Raw genomic sequence first — 24,045 nt, forward strand, 5'->3', positions numbered from 1 at the left:
TGGTGGTGCATCCCTTTAATCCCAGCACTTGGGAGGCAGAAGCAGGTGAATCTCTGTGAGTTCGAGGCCAGCCTGGTCTACAAAAGCTAGTTCCAGGACAAACTCCAAAGCTACACAGAGAAACCCTGTATCAAAAAACCAAAAATAAATGTTGTACATATAATTAATGAAATTCGGATGTAAGGAAAACTAAAATTATGAAACTTTTAAGAAAATGGAAAGAATTAAAAGCATTTTGGGAGGTAACCCAAACTCAGACAAATGCTGTATTTTCTCACTCATGTGAGTCCTAGCCTCAAACCGTTAAGTATGGGTGTTCATGTAGGAATAAATAATATAAATATGATAACAATAAAGAGGTCATTAGTTTGAGAGGGAGTGAAGAGGAAACGGGAAGTTAGAGGGAGATAAGGAAGAAGGGAAGTGATGTAATTATGCCTTAATTTTAAAAATTTTAAAGAAAAAACATATAGGTGCTTTGCTCTTCTCGGTTGAAGTCTTTAGTCTTTATTAATGACTAAAACATATATGATTTTAAATATTTTTTCTGGTACTACTTATACTTACCATGTATGGACCAGCAATTGTTCTGGGAAAGTCAGTCAGTGAATAGTGAGCTGAAGAGTGTGAACGCCCAGGATACCTGCACATTACTATACATTCACTTCCCACTTAGTCTACACCAAACTCCTAACAAAAATTCTCTGTTCGTTATAAATTAACTTTAGATCACTGAAATTATTGTCTCTTTTATAACATCCTTTTAAAGACTTGTTATCTCCTTTGTAAATACAACTGAAGACATAAACTGTGCAGCTCCTACCGGAATACTGTCTTCATAGTTTTATTTGCTGCAGTTCCAGAATAATCCTTAGAAATGTTTAGAAATGTTCCTGAAGTCTCTCTTCCTCGGGTGAAAAGCTGAGCTCAACAGTAAATGCCTTCATTCTTAAATGAAGCAACACGATACTTTAAGTAGATAACAAATTATTGACTGTGAGACCTCAGCATCAGCTTCTTAAAGAGGTCTCTGTAGATCAGTGACTGTTTCCCATGATGCCATTGGTGCTCATTTTTGTTTGTAGCTCCATTCCAGTGTGAACTTAATAGACTTCCATTGTAGATTTGATGGTTGGTGCAGAAAAGTCATGATTGCTAGCCCATTTCTTAGTGGAATCTCTAAGGTTACTTAGACTAAGTTTGAAGAGTCTAATCTTTTTGTGGAACTATGTTCTGATGCCAAACGACCAGAAGAATTGCTGAAACCACTTCTGAGCTGAATGTACCCCCACTACCCCCACCAGAAAGCATCCCTAGGCAGTAAAAATTTTATTTACTAAACTAATCTTTTCTCATAAAGTCTTTTAGTCTTCAGTTATCAGTTTTGTTGGAGTCAGGAACTGTAGAAAAAGTATTCATGTTTCTCCCATTCTTGCCTGTTGAGCTCAGTGGCCTCTCTTGGAAGAACACAGTGAATTCAGCCAGCATCACCCACCTAGGTCTTGGGGATGATGGTAAATCAGCAAGAAAGCTACCAAACACTGCTCTGCTCTCCCTGCCCTGTCTGAAGTCTGTCTCCCTCTTTTCCATCTGCCCTGTCCTCCTGTCTCTCTCTCTCTCCCTCCCCCCTCCTCTCTCTCTGGCTGTTTTATTCATCCCTCTTTAAAGAAAGTTGTACTGTATAGAAGATTCCCACATCCCAATCATTCTCACTTACCTAATATAAAACGAACTTCAGTGGCTTCCTGTGGCAGTTTAAAGCACCACAGATGTTAGGAAGTCAGCAGCAGCAGCAGCCAAATTTTCCTCCCTAAGAACAATGTTTCATAATCTGCCGAAACCCAGCAGAGGGCATCCTTCCATTTCAGATCCATGACCTGCGCAGCAACAACCCATCACAGTGGAGTGTATGTCACTGACGGTTCCGCATCGAGATGCAAATGACTGCTGGCTGGGTTGGGAGGACTGGTACACAAGTTATTCAGGGCCCCGTCATCCTGAATTGTGGGGTTAGAAATCATTCTCCCCTTCTGAGAAGGAAGAAGAAAATGCCTCCTTTTCCTGACTCCCTCCAGGTGCAGAAGCAGCAGAGTTACCCACTGTGGCCTCCCTCTCCCTGGTGTTGAGTGTGCACAGAAAGATCAGAGGGAAGCCACAACTGAGAAAGAGCCAGGATCACAACCTCATTTGCAGCCATCACCTCTGTCCATCCAGTTGAAAGACAAATGGGAGGTCAGGTACCATGGCCTGGTACATTGCCTCAGAAGCATACAGACATTGTTGCATTGGATGGCAATGGGGGGCAGCATCTGAGTGGGACCAACCTCATACCTAAGGATGCTGGATGTGCGATTTTCTTTCATGCTGTCGAATATTTGTTTAGTGAGGCAAAGATGTGTTGCATTCTTTTATGCTGTGTTTGTTTAACTCCATGAAGCTGTGTCACTTTCCCTGTCTAAAATATCTAATTGGTCTAATAAAGAGCTGAATGGCCAATAGCTAGGCAGGAGAGGGATAGGTGGAGCTTCCAGGCAGAGAGAATACATTAAAGGAGAAAAAGAGAAGAGGGGGGAGCAAGAAAAGGAGAGGAAGACACCAGGGGCCAACTACCCAATCACACAGGCAGCCATGGAGTAAGAAGAAAATAAAGGTGTATAAAGGTAAAATCCCAGAGACAAGGTAGACAGGCAGTTAAGAAAAGCTGACAGGAAACAAGCCGAACTAGAGTCGGCCAGGTATTCATAAGTAAGAATAAGTCTCCGTGTATTCATTAAGGAGCTGGGTGTTAGACTCCAGAGAGCAAAGAGTTAAAAAATAAAAATAAAAACTACACTGGCAGTTTTCCATTAATTTTAGTCCTATAGTTTCACTGTAATTGAATTTACACAGTATGGTGGTTGGAACAAAAATGACCCCCATAGGTATATAGGGAGTGGCACTATTAGGAGGTTTGGCCTGTTAGAGTAGGCGTGGTCTTGTTGGAGGAAGTGTGTCACTAGAGGTGAGCTTTGAGGTTTCAAAACCCCAACACAGACCAGGGGCTCACTGACTCTTCCTGCTGCCTGTGGATCCAGAGATAGAACTCTCAGCTACCTCTCCAGTACCATGTCTCCCTGCAGGCTCCCATGCTTCCTGCCGTGACAATAACTGACTAGACCTGTGAACTGTGAGCCAGCCCCAATTAACTGTTTTCCTTCATAAGAGCTGCCATGGTCATGGGGTCTCTCCACTGCAATATAAACCTAACCAAAACATATAGTAAAAAATATTTTACATTATCAGAATACTTCCCTAGTTAAAAGACAAAAGTGTCCATTTATCTTTCTTTGCCTGCTTGCTTTTTTGTTCTTGTATTTTAAGATGGGGTCCAATGAATCCCGGAGTAGCCTCAAACTCACTGCATAACTGAGAGCCTTGAACTTCTGACTTCTCCCCAGTATCCATGCTAGAATTACAAGCATGTGTTACCACCCCCATATTATGGAATGCTGGGGTGGAACCTGGGACTTTCTGTTACTAGATAAGCACTCTACCACTGGAGTTACCAGCTCAGCCACAGTCTACAATCCTTGTAAGTGACAGTCCCCTGGCCGGTGAATGGATCCTATCCTTTGTTTAGGGAGGAAGACAGGGAGAGAAGAATTGAATGTGAGGAAGCTGCATAACAAGTCATGGGTCCAGCCAATCTTAGTTCCCTGGAACGTCTACTTCATCCCAAGCCCTCTCCTAAGTGCCGGCACTACATAGTAGAGTCCCTTTCCATATAAAGGTCTTTCACAAAGCAAGGGTAAGGAAGTCAGACAGAGCTAACCTAGACTCCCATCCATTCCTCCTGGTTAGCTGTTACTTGAAGTAAAGGCTTTTACTACTTGGGAAAGAGGAAGTTCTTAGTATTTTTTGTAAATCTGCATTGTTTCTCTCTTTGAATTCTTGTAATCAACCTATGAGGTCAGCCTTATTGTCATTCCATTGTCACATGAAGAGTATCAGAGCAAGGATTTAAAACAATGTTGCCTGGAGTCCATTATTTGCTTCTCCAATAGCCATGGGAAGGGCTGAGAGTTGAGCATCCTGAGGGTCAGACATATGCTGAGCATAAGATTGAGAAGGCAATAGAAGATAATGCCATTACTGTCCTTGTTTTTAACACTACTGCCAAAGCCACTATTTTGTGGGACCTAAGAATGTATAAATACAGTGGATAGAGGATCAATATTCAAGTCAAAATTCCTTTATTTCAAAAGGTAGTACTTATCCAGTTCTGTTTAAAAAACATTGCACATCACCAAAGTTAAGTAATCCTGGATTCATGACATTTATCTTTCTCTTAGATAACAGGCTGCCTCTAACAACAAGGGCTGTAGTCATCGGTGTAAGAAACACAAGGTCCTGGAAACCAAGCAGGAATCCTTTCCAATCTGGATTTTCCTCTATCCCTCAAAGTTAAAAGTTAAGATCAGACGCTGAGGGTGACCAAGATCCAAAAATCCTTCTAAGGTTTGAAAGTCTGTGATCTCTGATGAGAGATCATTTGGTTGGCAGCACTACTCAGCGGTTAATATGGCCCCTAGGCTCTTCCTCTGAAAAGCCTCATCCTGGGGTGTTTCCCCCGAGTGTGTACATAGATCCAAGGGAGTCAACAATGTTAGCAGTGAGAATCAAAGTATAAGAAGGAGGGAGGCATATTTGTTGCATTCCTGGAAGTTGGGTTCTTTCTGCAAGCCTGAATCTGTGTCACACTGCCACATTACCAAACTCAAAAAGTAAATATTAAACAACAAGCAGATAAAACTCTGGCTCTAGACCTCATTAGAAAGCTACCATTTTTGTATAATTAGGTAAGAAACTGAATATTTGATTACAGAGAATTAAGGAAATTTGCAAATGTTCCTCTTATAAATATTCTATTTTTCTTGCTTACACTAAAAATGTAGTTTCATCTTGGGTCAGCTTTTAAAAGTCAAAAGCATGTCAGGAATGGATTGCTATTCAACAAAGCAATTTCACACTGATTTTATCTCACCAGGCTCCTGGGACAAGCAACTTTAGCAGGGCATTGTTTGGAATAGAAATAAAACTCCAAGCCTTTTGGTCTGAGCTCCTCCAAATAGCAAATGTCGCGGTGGTCATGTCACATGTCATCTTTTCATACAGTTTCTAGATACATATGACAAAGGTTGCTTCCTTCTGCAGAACACTTACCCCGAGATAATGGCCATCAATGAACACAACAGGGAGGGAAGGCGCTTCAGAGACACGCCTGCATCGTTCATCCAACTCCTTCCCGTAGTCACCATTCAGAGCTATGTTCTTCTCTTCGAATTTTACTCGATGGTTTTGGAAGATCTTTCGAACCAGTTCACATCTCTCAAAGGTTGTTCTCACCACGCGAAGGCAGGTTGTGTAAATCACCACCCGGTCAAATTCCAGGTCAGCTGATGGTTGCTGGAAAAAAAGCAGACCAGAGTAAACCAATTTGCTTTGACTTTCTTAGATCTTACTCTGCGTGCACAGCTTGAACGAACGGCTTTGAGTAAATATCCTATGTATTAAAGACACTCACAGAAGTTGAAGGAGCACTTTGTAAATCCAGAGTCATGTTTGTTGCTGTTGTTGTTTGGGGTTTTTTTTTGTTTTCTTTTTTCTTTTCTTTTCTTTTCTATTTTTTTGGACAGGGTTTCTTCATGTAGCCCTGGCTGTCCTGAAACTCGAGCTGCAGACCAGGCTGACACCACATTCACAGAGGAGCCTCTACCTCCTGAGTGCTAACATAAAGTTGTGCTCCACCACCGCCTGGCAGGAGTCGTACGTTCTTTAGTAGAAGAGTTGATGAAACCAGAAGTTTTTTGTCATATGCCGAATCTAGATTACATTTGTGTGCGCACTTATTTATTATATAAAGGGCAAAAGAAATGATAGAAGGTGAAGAAGGAAGATGGAACGTATGGAACAGAAAATCATAAATGAGTATTTAAGTGGTGAAGGAGGCAAAGGACATTCACACAATGTCAGAATAAATAAGAATAAAATACAATAGTGCTGGTTAGATGGCTCAACAGGCTTGCCACCATGCCCCACGACCTAAGCTCCATCTCAGGAGCCCACATGGTAGAGAGAACTACCTCCCACAAGTTTTCCTCTGACCTCCATATAGGTACATATATACACAAAAGAAATATTTAAAAAGTGTGTGCGTGTGTGTCTGTGTGTATGTGCGCGCATGTGTGCACACGTGCATGTGTGTAAATGAAAGATCACAACAGAGCAAATTACTTTGTGTGGTAACTTTAAAATAATTTATAAAACAGTAAACAAATAAATAAAATGTAGAAAAAACTGAGGCATATTATTGCAATTTAGAATTTAGCGCCAGGTGGTGGTTGTGCATGCCCTTAATCTCAGCACTTGGGAGGCAGGAGCGAGCAGATCTCTATTCAAAGCCAGCCTGATCTACAAGAGCTAGGTCCAACGCTACAGAAAAACCCTGTCTAGAAAAAATAATTTAGTAAAAAAATAACAACATAATTTAAGTGATGTGTTTAGACTGTTTTTTCTTTCTAAATATCATGTCAGATAAGTTTCCTATTACTGAAAACACACAAGGGATACCATGTGGTAAAGTAATAAGTAGTTGAATTTTTAGTATGGAGAAGTTGTTCAATATCTGTATCTGTCTCTTCAATCCAGGAGGGAGAAGGCTGAATGTCTGATGAGATGCTGCTACAAAGCCAAAAAGGTTAGCATTTAACCAGGTGGAAATTCTTAGATGATTCAGAGTATTCCGTAATTAATAAACTCTGAACCACAGGACGATTCTAAAGGTGAAACAGCACAGCATCTGTGGATGTTGATGAGGAACATGCAACAAAAAGGCCCTATCACAAGGAATAAGGATTGGGTGGTACAGAATGAGTCTATAGACCCCAGCACAAAGGGGCAGAGGGGCCAATTGGGGAACTGAAAATAAAAATGAGTATTGGGACACACAGCAGAAGAGGAAAACTATACCCCAAGGCAAGGTGGCAATTGTTCTAAGAGTCTTTGTTATGCTTTCTGATAAACCAGACACCTGAAGCCACTTGCCTGGGAACCCCGCCCCAGAAATGCCAGAGTGAACCAACGAGAACTTTAGTCTTTCTTACATTCCGACCATGGAATAAAAGTCCTGCAACATGAGTTGAAATAAATGTTCCCACCTATTAAGCTGCTTATTGTAGACATTTCATCACACTGATATGTAAAACCAACTAATACAGCAGGGTTAAGATTATTTCAAACAACAACACACCTTGTGAAACTCCTATGATGTCAAAAATTAAATTAGAAACTATTCCAGACAACTAAACGCTAAAACCAGCCACACAGAGCCTCTCTACTTTGGATTTGAAGAAGTCAGATCAATCTTTCAATGTACAAAAGGAAAACCAGTAGTATACAAATCCAAGTCACAAGGATATTAATATGATGACCTCCCCTCAAATTAAGAGAGGACTTTCCCCTGATGACAAATTTTGATAAAGATACAGGAATGGACCTACTAAATTAAGGTGGTCCCCACATGTGCATGACAGTAGGACCACCCACTGTAATATGGAAAATCTACAGCGGCCACATCCTCAAAACCAAATGACTCTCCTGGAATTGGGAAGGGCTCACATTGGGAGTGATGCATGATCATTCTTCATTGTGTACCCATATCAAGTGATCAAAGATTAAAAAAATAAGAATATAGGGATGACTTTTTTTCTCCAATAGAGTATAGCAATTAAGCTTACAAAAAGAACAGAATCATGGAAGGAACAGGAGGAGATTTCAGAACTATAAAGGCAGGAGGAAGAAAAACATGGTAAGAAAGTACAGGGAGATGACATATAAGAGATTAAATGGTTTCAGAAAGTCATCAGGTTGTAGGCATGTGACCCTAGTGTTGTCAAACATAATTGGTTTGTATATAATATTCTGAATTTAGGAGATTATCTGATTTGTAAATAGTTTTACCTAATTTTAAAAACTGCTTTAAAGAACGTTATATGGACCAAAGTATCTGAAAGCTAAATATGGTATATGTTCAATTTCTGTCACTATAGTAAATGCCTGAGGAAATCAATGTATCGAGAGAAAAGGTTTATTTTAGTTCACAGGTTGAGAAGTTTCAGTCCCGGACGGACAGATTCAATTCCTTTGGGCCTATGGTGGATTATGTGGTGGAGTTGAACAGTTTACTTAAGAGAGGCAAAGTGAGCAAGGGGGCGTGGTTCCATCCGTAACAACGCTAGAGGGCGCACCTCCGCGATCAAAAGTCCATCTTCAAGCCTTCTATCTTTTAAGTATATCACTGCTTCCCAGCGTCTCCTCTCTTGGAATCAAGCTCTTAATACACGGGCTGTTAGGGAACATCAAGATGCAATTTTTACTGTAGTACAAACTACTAGAGTAGAGAGAGCAGGGCCTTGTCAATTAGATACAGTTAGCTACAGACCCAGACTCTGAATGTGCTTGGGAAGCCCATGAGTTAGTAAGCCTGAGCTATATTATTTGTAAAATGTGACAGTTATGACATATGTCTAGCTGGTTTGCTGAGAAGGCTGAGAGAGACTGTAGACACGGCTGAGAAGGGTTTAAATGGCAGCTCAGTATTCAAACTTAAACAGATAAAAAGTATGGGATGTTTAAGAATGAAAACACACAAAATATGAGGGGGAAATGAGGGCAATCAACCACAGAAATAGACCATCTCCACATTTTAAATTTAGAATCTTAGGACCTAAGCAGCTACTCTTGGGTCATCTGCTCCTCTTCACATTCACAGCCATGGAATGGAGATAAAAGACAAAAGATTTATATGATCTGAAGCGAACAGCTGCCAAGGGGCATGCCTGGGTCCGTGGCCTCATCTAAGCTAAGGTTTGCATTGATACCTTAATTTCTATCCCCTCACCTGGGAGGAGTCGTCCCAGTGGCCCAGACCCAACTCAACTATCCCCGTAAAAATCCAGGGGAAACACTACATACAAGTGCAATAGGATGGGAGGAATAGAGATGTCCTTCCTTGGATGAAACATAAAGAAGGGGAAACTACATATTACTAAACTCCTCTAGAAGTGTCTGAAGGGTTCATATCATGCATTTTACGGCTACTTTAAATCTCCAGTGCCTTTAACCTAGGAGTAATATGATATTCATAAGGGAGGCTACAATTTGCAGAAAATCATATTCTTACATTTCAAAAACATGAATGGAGAAGGGCCAGTGACACAGTGCACAAGACGAGCCCCGCACAGAGTTAGCCAGTGTTAATGGCAGCACAGTCTAAATGAAGGGTTTGCCCAGAGTCATGTAGTCCACACTCTGAATAATTATATTCACTCTCAATGCCAACGCCTTCAGTCTGAGAGCAGAGATGAATGTACATGGGCTAGATTGAGGTTGGGGCTTATGGTTACATATTACAATGGGGTGTTAGGTATAACTTAAAGATATACCTGCCTAGGGGTAGGAATATTTGGGCTGAGTTTTGAAGATATTTTCCAGTTTTATTTATTCTTATTTTCCAGTTTTATAATATGAATTCTAAATGAGAATTTCTTTGACCAAAAAAATTGTCTATATTTGACTCATTTTTCTATCCCTCAACAGATTTGTCAAAGCATCTGGTCCGGAATCTAAAAATAGCTTCTCTGTGGCACACTGTCCCTTCTCTCCCTCCCAGAGGGTTACCATGGGAATATCATGAAGATAGAAGGGATAGAAGTCTTTGGGATGGCAGAGATAGGCCATTCTTGTTTTGCCTGCTGATTCCCAGGGAGATCAAGAGAGTAACAAAGTCAGGCTTCTCCTCCTTTGTATGGATTACAAAGATGAGTCTTACAGATGCCCAGGAGCTTCCCCACAACCGGTAGCAAATAGGCAGAAAGGTGGGAGAATGGCTATGAATGAGACTGAGGGGTTGTGAGTCAGTCTGTGTGCCCTGCCCCGTGTTACCAAGCAACAGCCACAGTGGACCATGAAGTACTTGCATCCCTGTTCGTCTTTAGGCATTCTAGGGAACCAGTGAGATTCAAGCTTAGTGCCTTAGCTTGGAGCAAATCCACTGGACTATCCCTCCATAGCCTTCTGTGAGCAGCTGTGTCACAGCCAAAGCTAGAAAGACTTCTTAATATAGTCTTCTAAGCCTTGTTCAGGTGTACCCCCAAGACCTTAAAGAATCCAGGAACCCCAGTCTTCAGCACCCACTAAAAACTAATTAGCTGGGCAGCCGTGGCACACACCTTAATGCCAGCACTACAGAGGCAGAGACAGGTGGATCTCTGAGTTCATAGTTGCCTGGTCTACATAGACACAATGCTAATACATTTTCTTGTATTTAATTCTGAATGCCATTTACACGGTGCAACTGTTTAAGGTCACGAATTTAAATTCTGGATTCAGACAAAATTCTGATTAGGTGACAGAGTTACATAGATTCAACCAAGTCAGCATAGGAAACCAGACAATTACCTTTCCAAAGTCTGGGAACTGCCCGGCTCCCCACTCAACCCCGCTGAAGCCAGCAGCTCACTATTGTGTCCTTTTCTTCTTCATCCCGAAGTTGTCACTAAGTCACAGTCTGTTGCTAGACAGACCCCACTGCCCATGAGGTAGACTGTAACTTAAAATCTTTGCCTCCTTTCCAAATTACATCCCACATTTACAAGTACGTCACATCACACCAGGAACATTTTCAGGCTTGTGTGTGTGTGCACGCACGTGTGTGTGTGTGTGTGTGTGTGTGTGTGTGTGTGTGTATTGCCATTCGTCTTTTTAAAGGACTCCTTTGAGATAAGTAATGTATGGATATCTTTTGTCCTCCTCCTGAGAGCAAACAGGCAAAGAGATTGGCTCTGAATTATACAGCATGTCAGAAGGCAGCCTGGGACCAGACCCAGATTTTTTGATGACCTGACAACAAACCAGTCTGGAGACTTTAATCAGCAGGCAGGTCGTGCTGTTGGGCTGGAGCACAGGCTTAGTTTGCCTATTGCTCACTTTCCTTCTCCATGAGACCATGTAAACTCCTGTAGTTGAGAATGTGTTAGGAAATGCATCTTAGCATCATGTTATGGGAGTAAGTTAACCCCCACCCTGATTCTCATTCTCTTCAGGTCACAGTCTTCGAGAGCCCCCTGTCCTTCTGCACCAGGTTTCCCTGTCAGCTGAGACTTCGAGTCAGCTTCCAGTTTAACTATTCTCCCTGTTCAGGTTCCAGGAGATGATGACTTTCTACCCTGTACTCCCCTTCCTGCACAGATTGTTATGTGAGGAACAGTGACAGTGGAGAGCTCTGAAGTTCCTTCTGAAGATCCTGTGCACTGTTTGCATCACCATGAGTGATGAGGATAATGACCCAGACGGGGAAGGCTAAGCTTGCTAACAAGTGTAAGGAGCCCAGGTAACCTATAAGAAAAGGAGCAAGGTGGGATCTGAGTGTGTCCCTGCCTTAGCTGGGGTTTCTATTGCTGCGAAGAGACACCATGACCACTGACCATGAGAGCTCTTATAAAGGAAAACAGTTAGTTGGTGTGGCTCACTTACAGTTCAGAGATTTAGTCAGTCCATTATCATCACAGTGGAGAGCATGGGGGCATGCAGGCAGACATCATGCTCCCTGCTTCTTGATCAGAAAGCAACAGGAAATGGTCTGAGTGCTGCACTGAGGGAAACTTGAGCAAAAGAGGCCTCAAAGCCCACAGTGACACACTTCCTCCAACAAGGCCACACCTCCTAATAGTGCCACTCCCTTCAAACCACCACAGTCCTTTTTCCAGAAGATGATGCTATATGATCCCTGCAAATAATAAATGACCAAAGAAAGGCACTGTTCTAGAACTGAATGGCAAGTTATACCAGGCTATGATTGTCCCAGGGACAATCCTGAAATTGCCTCCTTCCCTCTACTTTTAATCCTTGGTTAAATGGCACCACACATGGGCAACCATTACTCATTACACCATGAACATAAGCCCTCTGTCCTCTTACATAATATTTTCCTTTAAAATAGGCAGGAATGTGGAATATTATACAGTGCACACTTATCTGTTCACTACCCTGACCTACAAAAAACCATAACACTACTGAAGCAAAGACATACATTTTTCTTAAGGACTAAGATCACATGATACAGCCTAGCACATAGTAGGTGCTCAGTAACACTGACTATGCTTTTCCATAATTCAGATAGATTTTGTTAGTCTCTTTCTTATTAAGTAATCTTAACTTAGGTATTCAATCTTTTGTCTCTTACTTGTAAAATAGGGACCCTGGAGTCTATCTTATGTTGATTTGTGAGGTAAGATTATTTAACAAATGAAAAATAACAAAAAAAAAAACCCTGATGCCTAATGAAGTCTCAGCAAAAGATGTGCTTTGTTGTAAATCTCATTCCTAACATAAAATGCCATTGGCATGCCGGCTTCATCACTGTTCTGTAAACTAAAAGATCCCACGTAGAGATGCTCAGCTCACACACTCCAGTGGCAGGCTTTTACACTGTTATGCACTGACTACAAACCAACTCTCCTACTGAGGACAACTGTTATTTATATTTGTTTTCGGCACATGGAAATAGTCAAGTTGGACATATCAGATGTCACAAAACCCCCTTCTTTTCCAAGTTCAATGGCCCCTTTATGATGTGCACAAATGAGCAAGCACACTCTGCAGGTGAATATTCCTGGGAACGAAGCTTTCTGTCTTGTTAATTGTCCAAGACTGTGAAATAAAAATGTCAATGAATTCCCAAGAAATTTTTTATTTGTTCACATCAATTGCTGAGCCTTCTCAGACAGTAACTGAGAAGTCAATACAATCTTACACACCAAAAATAAAAGGGCTGTTCAAAAAAAGCTCTCCTGAAACAGTGCTGATCTTGTAGAACATCGGACTTTGGGAGAATGAAGAAAGAAGCCTCCTTCCCCAACCAGAAAACTGGTGGGGGTGGGGTGGACATTATAGCTCTGCCATTCACCACTAAGCCAGCTCAAGGTTTCAGGCAAAATCCTGTACTTAAATCTTTTGGAAAACCAAAGAATAAGGCAGGAGGAATGACTTGTTCTCTAGCCCAGAGTGGTAACTGAAGCTTGACCCAGATTCCCCTTTTGCCAGCATTTACCTCTGCATGCCACATTCCATTTTATCCTTCTGTATCTAGACAATTCTGTAGGAGGAGGGAGGTGTTTGTTCGTCCTGCTGCCCAGGTCCCGGTCACTCAGCTAGCTTAGCTCTGAAATAATCACCCAGAAACTGTATCAATTAAATCACTGCTTGGCCCATTAGCTCTAGCTTCTTATTGACTAACTCTTACATCCCAGTTTAATCCATCTCCATTAATCTATGCATCACCACGAGTTCATGGCCCTCCAGCAAAGTTTCAGCACGTCTATCTCTGGAGGCTCCATGGCATCTCCCTCTCTGCCTTCCTTCTCCCAGCATCCAGTCCAGTCATCCCCCTCCCTCCGCCTATCTAAGTTCTGCCTTACAACAGGTCAAGACAGCTTCAATAAAGACAACACATAGACAGAAGGACCCCCCCACACCCCAATTCCACGTGCTGGCATTGTTCACAACACCCTTTATATTTGTGTTCACATGTGGTGTCAAGGTTAGCCCATACACACGTTCACATCTGAGAAAACCCAGACATACACAGTTGATTTATTTGGAACAAACATGTTTGCTTGCTTTTGAGGCAAAGGTTCACTGTGTAGTTCCTCCTGCTTCAGACTCTTACATGCTGGATATGGGCATGAGCCACCATGCCTGTCTGAGCTTTTGTTTCAGAAAGCAAACACTGTGCGCTGGGATGAAGTCCACCTTAACCGTGATTTTGGCATTTAGCTATGATCATAGTGTCATTGTTCAGGGGACCAGGAACCTGAATGATCAAGTTCTGTTCCTGGGTTAGTGTATAAGGATGTTTCTAGAGAAGATGTTCATTTAAATTTAAGTCAGTATACAAAAGAATGTCGTCAGATACCATGAAGTCTGGAGAGGGCCTGAGCAGGCCAAAAAGGTAGAGCAAGGCAGAATACATGCTCTCTACCAGGCTACTTGACATCCACCCTCTACTTCCCTTGTGATTTTTTTTGTTCTCAGGATTGTAGACTTGACACTTGGGCTTTCAACTGTATGGAGGTTTCCCTGGACCTCCAACTTGCAAATGTACAATAATAAGACTTTACAATCTCCATAATCCCAAGGCTAAAAACATACGAAAATCCCTTGCTAGACATGAATACCTTTCTGTATAAAGATAGGTAATGACCAGGTCTTAGTTAGGTTTCTAATGCTGAGGTAAAATACCATGAGCAAAAGCAATTTGGGGAAGAAAGGTTTTACTTCATCTTGTAGCGTGTGAATATTAGAGATGAAGATATAGAGAGGAAGACTGGGCAGGAGCTTGAGGAAGGAACAACTGACACAGAAACCATGCAAGAGTGCCACCTACTGGCTGACTCCTTGCGACTTGCTCGGCTTTTATCTGGTGGAGGCATTTTCTAAGCTGCAGTGTCTGCCTCCCAAATGATTCTAGCTTGTGTCAAATTGACAGAACACTAGGCAGCACAAACAGATGCACTCTTGATCCTGTTTCTCTGGAGGACACTAATGGAGCAGCCACATGAACTCGGGAGATAGTGACTTTTCTAGAACGAGGGTTTCTCTTTTCTAATATGGGAGTCACAATAGTCTAGCCAAAAGGAAACTGTAACGCACAATGTAAAATGTACCTAGACACACATTGTTAATTATATAACATTACAAGCATGCCAGTGTCAGTATTGCTCAATCCAATGGCTAGGGAAAAAATACTGTCTAAATCTAAAACCTCTTCTGGAAACAATGTTCCAATAAAAGCCAGGTTTTCCCCCCATAGGACAGTGGCCACTGTCAGGATATTTGCACACACGACCGATTGGTGGTTAATATTTTCTTATCTCCACAGACAAAACCTGTATCGATATAATGATATTCAATAGCATCTGGTCCCAGAACACTGGGCTTACAACAGCAAAAGGCCAGACAACAAATCAATCAGCTACATCTTGACAACAGAGAGATTTTTTTAAAGTCTATTTGCTTTGCATCCTTTGAAATAAGCAATTTGTAAACCCAGAAGAAAACACTGGACAGTGGCATCGGAATAAGTGACCAGAATGTCGCATACTAGCCATTTTCATAGCTAACCCCTCATCTTATTTTAGATGTCCTTGGTACTTTTACTTAAAATCAAAGCAACTCTTTCCTTTTCACCCTCCCGCCAATATTCAATGATCAAAGAGAATGTCCTCAATTTTCCAAATCAAGGAAAATGTTTGAATAATCATGTAAATGTAACCAATTTCCTCCAGTGGATTTGGATGAGAAGACTCTCCTTTGGGGGCTGGAATACCTGTACCCCACTTTAGCTCAGGCTTTCATACATTTCAGTGTGGTGAAGAGAAGTGATCTCAGCCTCTGTGGAATTCCCAGAACAGATGGAGAATGGAACACAACAAAACCAGTGAAAATTCAGAAGTTCAGAAAACTGAACCGAGCCACAGGCAAATTCCTTGTGCCTGGTTCTTTCTTGGGCTTCCGTCTTTAACTCTTCTCTCCCTGGACTGTGTGACTGATAGTGGGCCTAACTTCAACCAAATCTACTCATTCTCAGACTCTAATATTGCACATGGGAGAAGTGATTACTGGAGAATAGTATGGGATATTAGAAGTATGTGTAAGAAGTGTGTGTTTTAGGAGCTGACTGTGTGACAAGACTCATACAATATGTATGTGTGTGTGTGTGTGTGTGTGTGTGCACAGTATATAAATGTGCAAGAGAAAATACTGAGGTACAGAGAAGCAAGGTGTCCTGCCTAAAGCCATAAAACTAAAAGAAAATAACAAAGCTTGTACTTAATCCAAATAATAGAATTCATGAGTTTAACAAGCTTATTAACTGTTTATTGACTGTGACTGTTTTTACATTCCATTTTATTTGGTAAAGAGTAAGAGATTAGAGGGACCAATACAGGACTTGTGAACCATAAACTTTTATAGATAGAAGTTTTAAATAGCATACTTCTTCAATTCATTGTAGCAAATAACTTCAAGCTTAATGTCCTAGAAAGGCAAACATTATTTTACAAAACTGGAGTCCAAAGTCTCCCATGAGCAAATATCAAGGTGTCAGCAGGGCCACATGCTTTTCAAAGCCTTGCCATGGTCCTTGATGGGGCCATACAATTTGAATCATGGTCCTTTCCCCCATCTTCAAAGCATGTGACCCAGCCTTTGCTTCATCTTTGGTTCTGACCCTGCTGCTTCCCTTTTATACCCTCCTTGTGATTATAGCAGGTTTGTCTAATAGTCTAGAACACTTTTCTCATTTTAAGATCTTTAGTTTCATTATATCTCAGAAATACATTGACTGAAATGTAATGAGCTCTTGTTTTGGGGGGATTGTGAAACAGACAGCTTTTGGAAGGAGGATAGATAATGATCATCCAGCTGCCTTCCACAAGCAGAGAGGCAAATTTACAGATGACAGATGCAGATAAAAGATATAGATAGATGAAAGATAGATAGATAGATAGATAGATAGATAGATAGATAGATAGATAGATAGATAGATACTAGTTTGAAAGTACTAGAGCTTTGGGAATGAAAAGACTTCAAGTTACACAATGTTAATGCCAAAAAGAAACCTGAAATTAATCCAGTACAGTGCAAGCCAACATACAGCTTTCAAAATATGCAGTGTTCAAGGACACTCAAACAAGGCCGTCTTCCTTGTAGGACATGCATACACATATTTTAAAACTACAATCTGAGTGCAAGTGCAGTAGGTAAGCATACAGCATCTTGTTCTTCTAAACCTAAACCTTCCATAAAGCCATCCATGAGTAAGACTTTTCTTCAAGTTGCTACATAAGTAGTGGGAAGAATATAGACACAAAGCAAGTGCCCTAAAGAGAGGAGATGGTTTGTCTTTGTCAATCAGGCATGACTCACCGCTTCTGTCTCTTGCTGTGCTTCTATTGTCAGAGAAGCGTGGGACCTTGCTATCAAAGTCAGACACAAAGCGTGACTGAGTGTGGGAGATCCTTTTAATGGCAGAGGAAAAGAAAATGGAAAGAGTTCATCTGTCTGCATTAGGCCATAGGCTGAGACTAACTCAGTGGCACACAATGAGTCCAGATAATAATGCAACTCAGCTTCAAAGAGAACAAATCACTATCCATAAGATTCCAAAAGTAGAAAAGTGTTGTCTTAACATCTCCACTCTTAAATTTCCCTAAATTAGATTACAGCAATAAAAACACCTAAACTGTGGGGCACACGAAGGCTACGGGAGTAAATAAACAGAGCAATGGACAAAGCATTAAAGGTCTTTTCTTCTTAAATATATGTTCTAGAATTCAAGAGGATTGACAGAATTGTGTAAGAGAAGTTTAATTTCCATTATTATAGCTTCAAATGAGAAATGAACATGGCTTTTTAAACAAGAGTGATTGGATCACAGTGTCATTATCCAAAGGAAGAAAACAATTATTTCCAGAAATTCCCTGCATCAGGTCTGTCTAGCTTGTTAGTACAAGCCCATACAAAAGCTGATAATAGATGCCAGAGATTAAGCCATGAAGAAAGGGATCTAACTAAATTACTAAATAAATAAAGCAGTTAAGTCTCATTAAGTGGTGGATTTCGTTGTGAACAATTTTACCAATAATCCAGTCCACATGGATAGCATAAAAACATGCAGTTGGATGAATCTTATATTCCAATAATATCAACTGAATGCATTTCTTGTTATAATTTTCACAATGCACTATATAATAGTTTCTATTATTCCTTTTCATTGACATGGAAAATTTAATACTAAGATATTGCTAGCTTTCTTATGGTCACAAAACTTAAGAAACTTTTCTCATTGGTGTATAAACTATTTGCCTGCCTTTAATAGTATTCTGTGGCATATATGTCTGCTCCTTCTTCATGTTTGGAATAATCACTTTTTTTTTCTTTCTTAGCATCCTGGCTTCAGTGAACTCTTGAATATATCCACTTGATGCCTTTTCCGTCTCTATTTCCACCTGCTGCAGAATTCTAGCACCTAACTGAAGGCTGGAAAACCTCAAATGTGTATCTTCAGCTCAGATTTTTCCCCCATGGCAAAGACCTGAACTCCAGCTATACCATCTTCATCTGGATATACTCTCTGGAGGTTGAGTTCAGATTTCCAAAGCTAGCAGCTAATCACCACTAAACCTGCTCAGCTAAATGCTTGCCGTTGCACCGAGATGATCATTTAGAGTTGCTTGCTACAAGCCCTATATACTATCTGGTGTGGTGGTTTGATTGACAAGGACCCCCATAGGCTCATAGGGAGTGGCACTATTAGGAAGTGTGGCCTTATTGGTATAGATGCGGCCTTGTTGCAGGCAGTGATAAGCCATCCAGTATGGGTCCTGGGAACCCGACTCCAGTCCTACAAAAGAACAAGAAGTGCTCACAAACACAGAGCTCTCTCTCCAGCTACACGAGGGTTTTGTTTGTCTGTTTTTGGTTTTGTACATAAAGGATGAGCATGTAAATCCTTGGCAAAAAAGAATCGCTTCCTTTAGCTTGAGAATGAAATTTAAACACCCATAAAGATGTCTTTATTCTGGCCCCTACTTTTTCCCTCCCCCTCGATTCTTATAACACTCTTTCAAACACATTTGTTATTTATTTGACAAATATTCATACAGTTCTATGTTTGAACATTTATCAGTTCTATAGGCAAAATTCTGCAGACCAACAAAACTGCTGTCCTTCTCCAAAGTGTACCAAATCCTTTAATGTCTTGAATTCCCTAGGCAGCTCCGAAGACTGGAATACACTTGCCTCCATTGCTCCCTTGACATCTTGTCCTCTCACTGGTCAAGTTCAGATAAAGTAGCACCAGCTCCAAGACTCTCCAAGCCTTTCATTCAATGGGATATGATCCAGTTGTCACCTACATTCCCATCACTTCTGCATACCATGGTCTTCTGAGAAAAGAGGTCTGTGCTATTAAGTTTTACATCCTTTAGACTCAATAAAATGTCTGGCACGTGATCACAGACTCAGTAATGTTTTTCACATTACTGCGTCTCAAAATTCACATGTTAAAACCTGGTCTTTCGTAATTGGGTTTGGGGTCTTTGGGAGATTATGGGATTAGGATTTTCATAACACAGGAAGGGCAAGTGATGGGAAACTTCAACCAATCACATTCTGCTTAGGGTGTGTCCCCCTGGGGGCCACACAAAACAGAATGTGATTGGCTGAAGTTCCCCATCAGGAAAGGAGCTGGTTTGTATCTTCTACCATGAAGGTATGTCAAAATCTAAATCTAGACAGCAGATCTTTGACACTTTGTTCTCAGAGTTCCAAGCCTCCAGCACCAAAAGGAACAAATGTTAGCTGGTTTAAGGTAGTTTGCTTCAGTAACTCAAACGTGTAAAGACACTGTGCACATCCCACTATAGTATAACGACCTAATATAGCAAATACAGTGAAAAGGAAAAGAAAAATCTCCAAACGTTTTCATCCAAAATTTAAAAATCAGTAATACTTCATTAACACATATCACAACAATTGTCACTTAAGGAGACATTTGTAATGGACTTTTTCCCAGTTTTCTTAACAATTTTTGTATATACATTCTCTCTTCTCATATCCAAAGTAAAAACTAGGGTTTTTGGTGTGGGTTGAGTATTTTCCAATGGATTCACATTGTTTGGGACAGTAAAGACATGCAATGTGTACCTTTGATTAAACTGAGACTCCAATTCCATCCTAAAGGCTTCCTCTGGTTCAGTATTATATAATTACCAACCCAGGTCTTGGCATCAATATGTGCTCAAAGCCACTAGAAAAATTCTTGGTGCAACATTTTATCATTTTAGTAAGGTTTGTAAAAGAAAAAGTCAAGTGATTGGAATTTAAATTAACTAAGTTCTACTCAAGTCGATGATGTTAGAAAAAAAGAACTAAATGATTTGCTGTGTAGTGACGCACAGACAACAGAGCAGTAAGACAGGTTGCCATCCCTATAGCAGGAGTGAGGGTAGCATTATTCTGCACTAACGTGTGGTTTAATGACCATACAAAGGCTTGCATCCCTGAAGAAATCCCAGTCTTCTGCCCTCATGATCACCATTGCCCACATGGAAAGACCTGCTGAAATGGGATCTTAAAACCCTGTAAGAAAAAGCTACGTGCTAAAATAGTCAGTACACAGTCCAACTTTGTCTTATATAGCCACTCTGTGGGAAAAGAAAGCATCTTTCCTTCTGGTTCTAAAGCTATGAGAACATAGGCATAGCAAATGCCTAAAATGGTACCCTAACTAACTGCAAATGTGGAAAAAGAGAAAAGAAACAGAAATAAGAGTGAGAGAGGGTTGTGACAGTGTCTCAATTATCATTCTCTATTCCCTGCCATGGTAGCTGTTTCTCTTAACACATTAACACATTCATCTCTGTGTAATTTGTTCTGTCATTTTTAATAAACTCTTTATTAATTATTTCAGAATCCCTTATACAATGTACTTTGGCCAAATATATCCCTTAGTCTTCCAAATAAACCATTCAAGATTCCAACCCTACCCTCCTCCTACCTTCGCAACTTCACATCCTTTATTTTTAAATAACCCATCAATTTCAGCTTGTGCTGCCCACCTAGGCACAGGTATGAGGTTATCCACTGGATGGCTGACCTTCCAGGGAGGATGCTCCTACAGAAAACTGACTTGTCCTTCCCCACAGCCACCATTTGTCTCCATTTCCCCACCTAGAGGCCTGAGAATTCCTCCCCCGCTGTAGCAGTTTACTGACTTTATCTTGTGCACGTCTTCTGCAGGCGACCACAGATGCTGGGATTTCATGAGTGCACACGTATTTTTAGGTCCAGAAGTCGTTGTTAGGCATGTGGCACTCTCTGACCTCTGGCTCTTACAATCTCTCTGCCCCTTCTTCCACAGTGGTCTCTGAGTGTTGCAGAGGGCGTGATGCTTATGTCTCAATTAAGGCTAAGCACTCTACTAACATTTACTTGCTGTATTTTGATCAGTTGTGAAGTTTTACATTAGCCACCATTCACGGAAAAAAAAAATCTCTGATGGGACTTGAGAGTTATACTAATTTATGAATGGAGAGAGATGAGAATAGAAATTTAGAGGGTGGTTTGATATGGTGTCCATATAGCAGAATAATAGTATTAAATTCATCCCTGGGATTTATGAGTTCCTAAGATATGGGATCATGGTCATGGTCATATTTACAGTCCAGACTTATGTTTCCTCCTATGAATCAGGTCTTAAATTCAATCAGAAGTGGTTGCTTACACTTGTTCCACTATTGCACACATGGTATGTCTTGACAGGATGACCATTCTTGTGACTCCCAGGACTCCCAGCTGAGTAACACTGCTGATGACTATTTCACACAGCAGCAGCCTGCATAGCACCTACAGCACTGTGGAATCTAGCTATCAGGGTAGAAGCTTCCTACTCATACCAGTTTCATTTATCTGCATTCTATGTCCAAAGTGTGCGGAATAATGGAAAGGGAGGTATAAGTAGAAGCATAATGAAGGAATAGGGAAGAATATGGAGGAGGGTGAGAGATAACTAAGACTAAAAATATTTGAAAAGCTCATATGAAAAACTATTTCGCAATTATCATATGTTACAAATATGATGTATTTCATTATCCATATTGGAATATATATTTGTATTCATATCTGGAGTTAGACAACACAGAAGATAATGCTCCCCACAGAAGCCATAGGTTACCACATAAAGTACCCAGTGCTAAGTGTAGGAAACCTTCCCTTGAATTGTTGGTCAGGTGTGTAATGGAAACCCCTAAGACAACACAGGCTATTGCCACTTGTCTTAGTTGACCACCTAAGATTCTAATTCTTTTTATCATCTTTACTTGTTTTAAAAATTATTTTTAACATTACTATAAAAACAAATTTATCTTTGTTCATTTAGAGCACTGTATCAATCTATTGTAGTCTGGGTGGTTTATAAACAGCATAAATTTACTTTTTCAAAATTCTAGATGCTGGGAAATCCTATAGCTCCATAAATAGCTCCTGTGTTTAGTGAAGGCCCATGGTTCATAGACAGTAGCGTCTCACTTTTCCTAACAAGGCTTTAGAGGCAGAAGAGCTATCCTAGCCGTCCTTTATAGAGAAAGGCACTCACTAATCCCTCTGTGAATGTGAAACAGAGGGACCCCATCTCCTTCCAAGGGCCCCATCTCTTACTACCATAATTCGGGGCAATAGTTCAGTCAATAAAGTACAGAGCCAAGCCTATTCGATGAGGTCCAGATGAGTGAGTGTGAAAAAAAAGGTGAGTGACACTAAGAATGATCGCTGAAGTTGTCATCTAGCGTACCTATGCACGTGTGTTAGGGCATATTTACCTGCACATGTATGTGCGCGTGCGCACGTGCACGCACGCACACACACATCCACACACAGATTCAGATCCCGTAACTAACCAAGACACTAACTGATACAGTACCTTGAACTCTACCAGAGTGCATGAACTTCACAGATTGGTTTTGTTTTACATAACTAATACCAGAAACAAACAAAACCTAAAACAACTTTTCCGGAACTGCACTTTTTTTTTTTTAAGGGAAAGATAGCTACAGCAGTTTCCACATTTGGGGACATAAATGCACCTCTTGCTCACATGTCACAAGGACTTAAAGATAATGAATACAGATCTCAGGACTGTTACTTTAATTTCTTTCCTCTTGATTTCCGATGGTCATGATATCAGAATTCTCAATTTAGAAGGAGAAAGCCCTCATCTTGAATCTCACTTTCAGTTCTCCCCAATAAGGTGACTCATAATCAATTGATTTCCACACTTAAAATAGTAAGTAAATTCTCCCTACACATCCACCTTATCTATCACCTACAAGGAATACATGTGGGGACACACTGACAATTTGCCCAAGGATACTCAAGTCATCATTGCCATCACTGGCAATCCTTGTGACTTTTCCCATGATCCCTCTCATGAATGATTCATCTACTTGATTGCCCAATACCATCACCCTTTTGCTCCTGATTCCCAAGCTAATCATTCCCTTTCTTTCTTTAAATCAGTTTACAGTCTAATGGATGTTTGTCTTTTAAAATCTTAAATTATCTTGATATAACCTCAAACTTGGCAAGTCTGAAACCAAGCTTTTACAAAACTCTGTATTCCCTATGATTCTCTCTCTCTCTCTCTCTCTCTCTCTCTCTCTCTCTCTCTCTTTCTTTGAACTGTTTATCTTCTGTTCAGTCAGAAAACCACCTCTCATCCAATCTACTGGTGGTACCAAACCCACAACCACTTGGCTACATCCTTATGAATAACCTCTCCTGTCCTTGCCTTCATCCTGTCACAACATACAGGTCCCAATTCCCATAGCCCCTACCATGTACTGCCTATATCACTGTGTTACATTTGCCTCGTCTAATTCAAGCTTTTCCCAATATAGTATTGGCACCTTACCAATATCAGTATAATTTTCAAAAATTCCTTCTATAAAATTAATGTGTATACATATATACATATGTCACATGTATATACATATAAGTGGCAGGGAAGATTTTTATCCTTACTCACTAACAAATTTGGTATAATTTCAACTTAACAAATACCTAATTAGTAAAAAAAAATCATAAGTGGCCCGTATTCTCTGCCACATAAAATCCTACTTCTTAGCTTGGCTTTTAAACTTCTTGATAACCTTTTCCAAACTTCTTAATTTTCCTTTACCTTAATCACTCCAGATATGTTCGTATCAAAAAAATAAAGTAATAATAAGGGTTTTTCTGCCTAACCACTATTGATACTGTGGGCCACATAATAATGTGGGGGGAATTAGGGAACAGTCTTGTGCGTGGTTAGGTGTTCAGCACATCACTAACTACATGATTGAAGTCGATAGCAACACCCACATGGTGAAAGAGAGAACGTCTCCAGAC

The 24,045-nt window shown here is 40.6% G+C and overlaps 1 protein-coding gene across 1 annotated transcript in view; it reads right to left on the bottom strand.

Annotated features, from left to right (window-relative positions):
• Grxcr1 (glutaredoxin and cysteine rich domain containing 1) overlaps window positions 1–24,045 on the bottom strand; it is a 131,036-nt gene that overhangs the window by 52,767 nt on the left and 54,224 nt on the right. Inside the window, exon 2 of the mRNA XM_048415286.3 lies at window positions 5,203–5,445. Within this exon, the coding sequence (XP_048271243.3) occupies window positions 5,203–5,445 (243 nt within the window). The remainder of the gene's footprint in view (window positions 1–5,202; window positions 5,446–24,045) is intronic.

This window comes from Myodes glareolus, chromosome 8 (genome assembly GCF_982192425.1).
Source record: "Myodes glareolus chromosome 8, mMyoGla1.1, whole genome shotgun sequence".
In the NCBI taxonomy this organism is placed as follows: Eukaryota; Metazoa; Chordata; class Mammalia; order Rodentia; family Cricetidae; genus Myodes; species Myodes glareolus.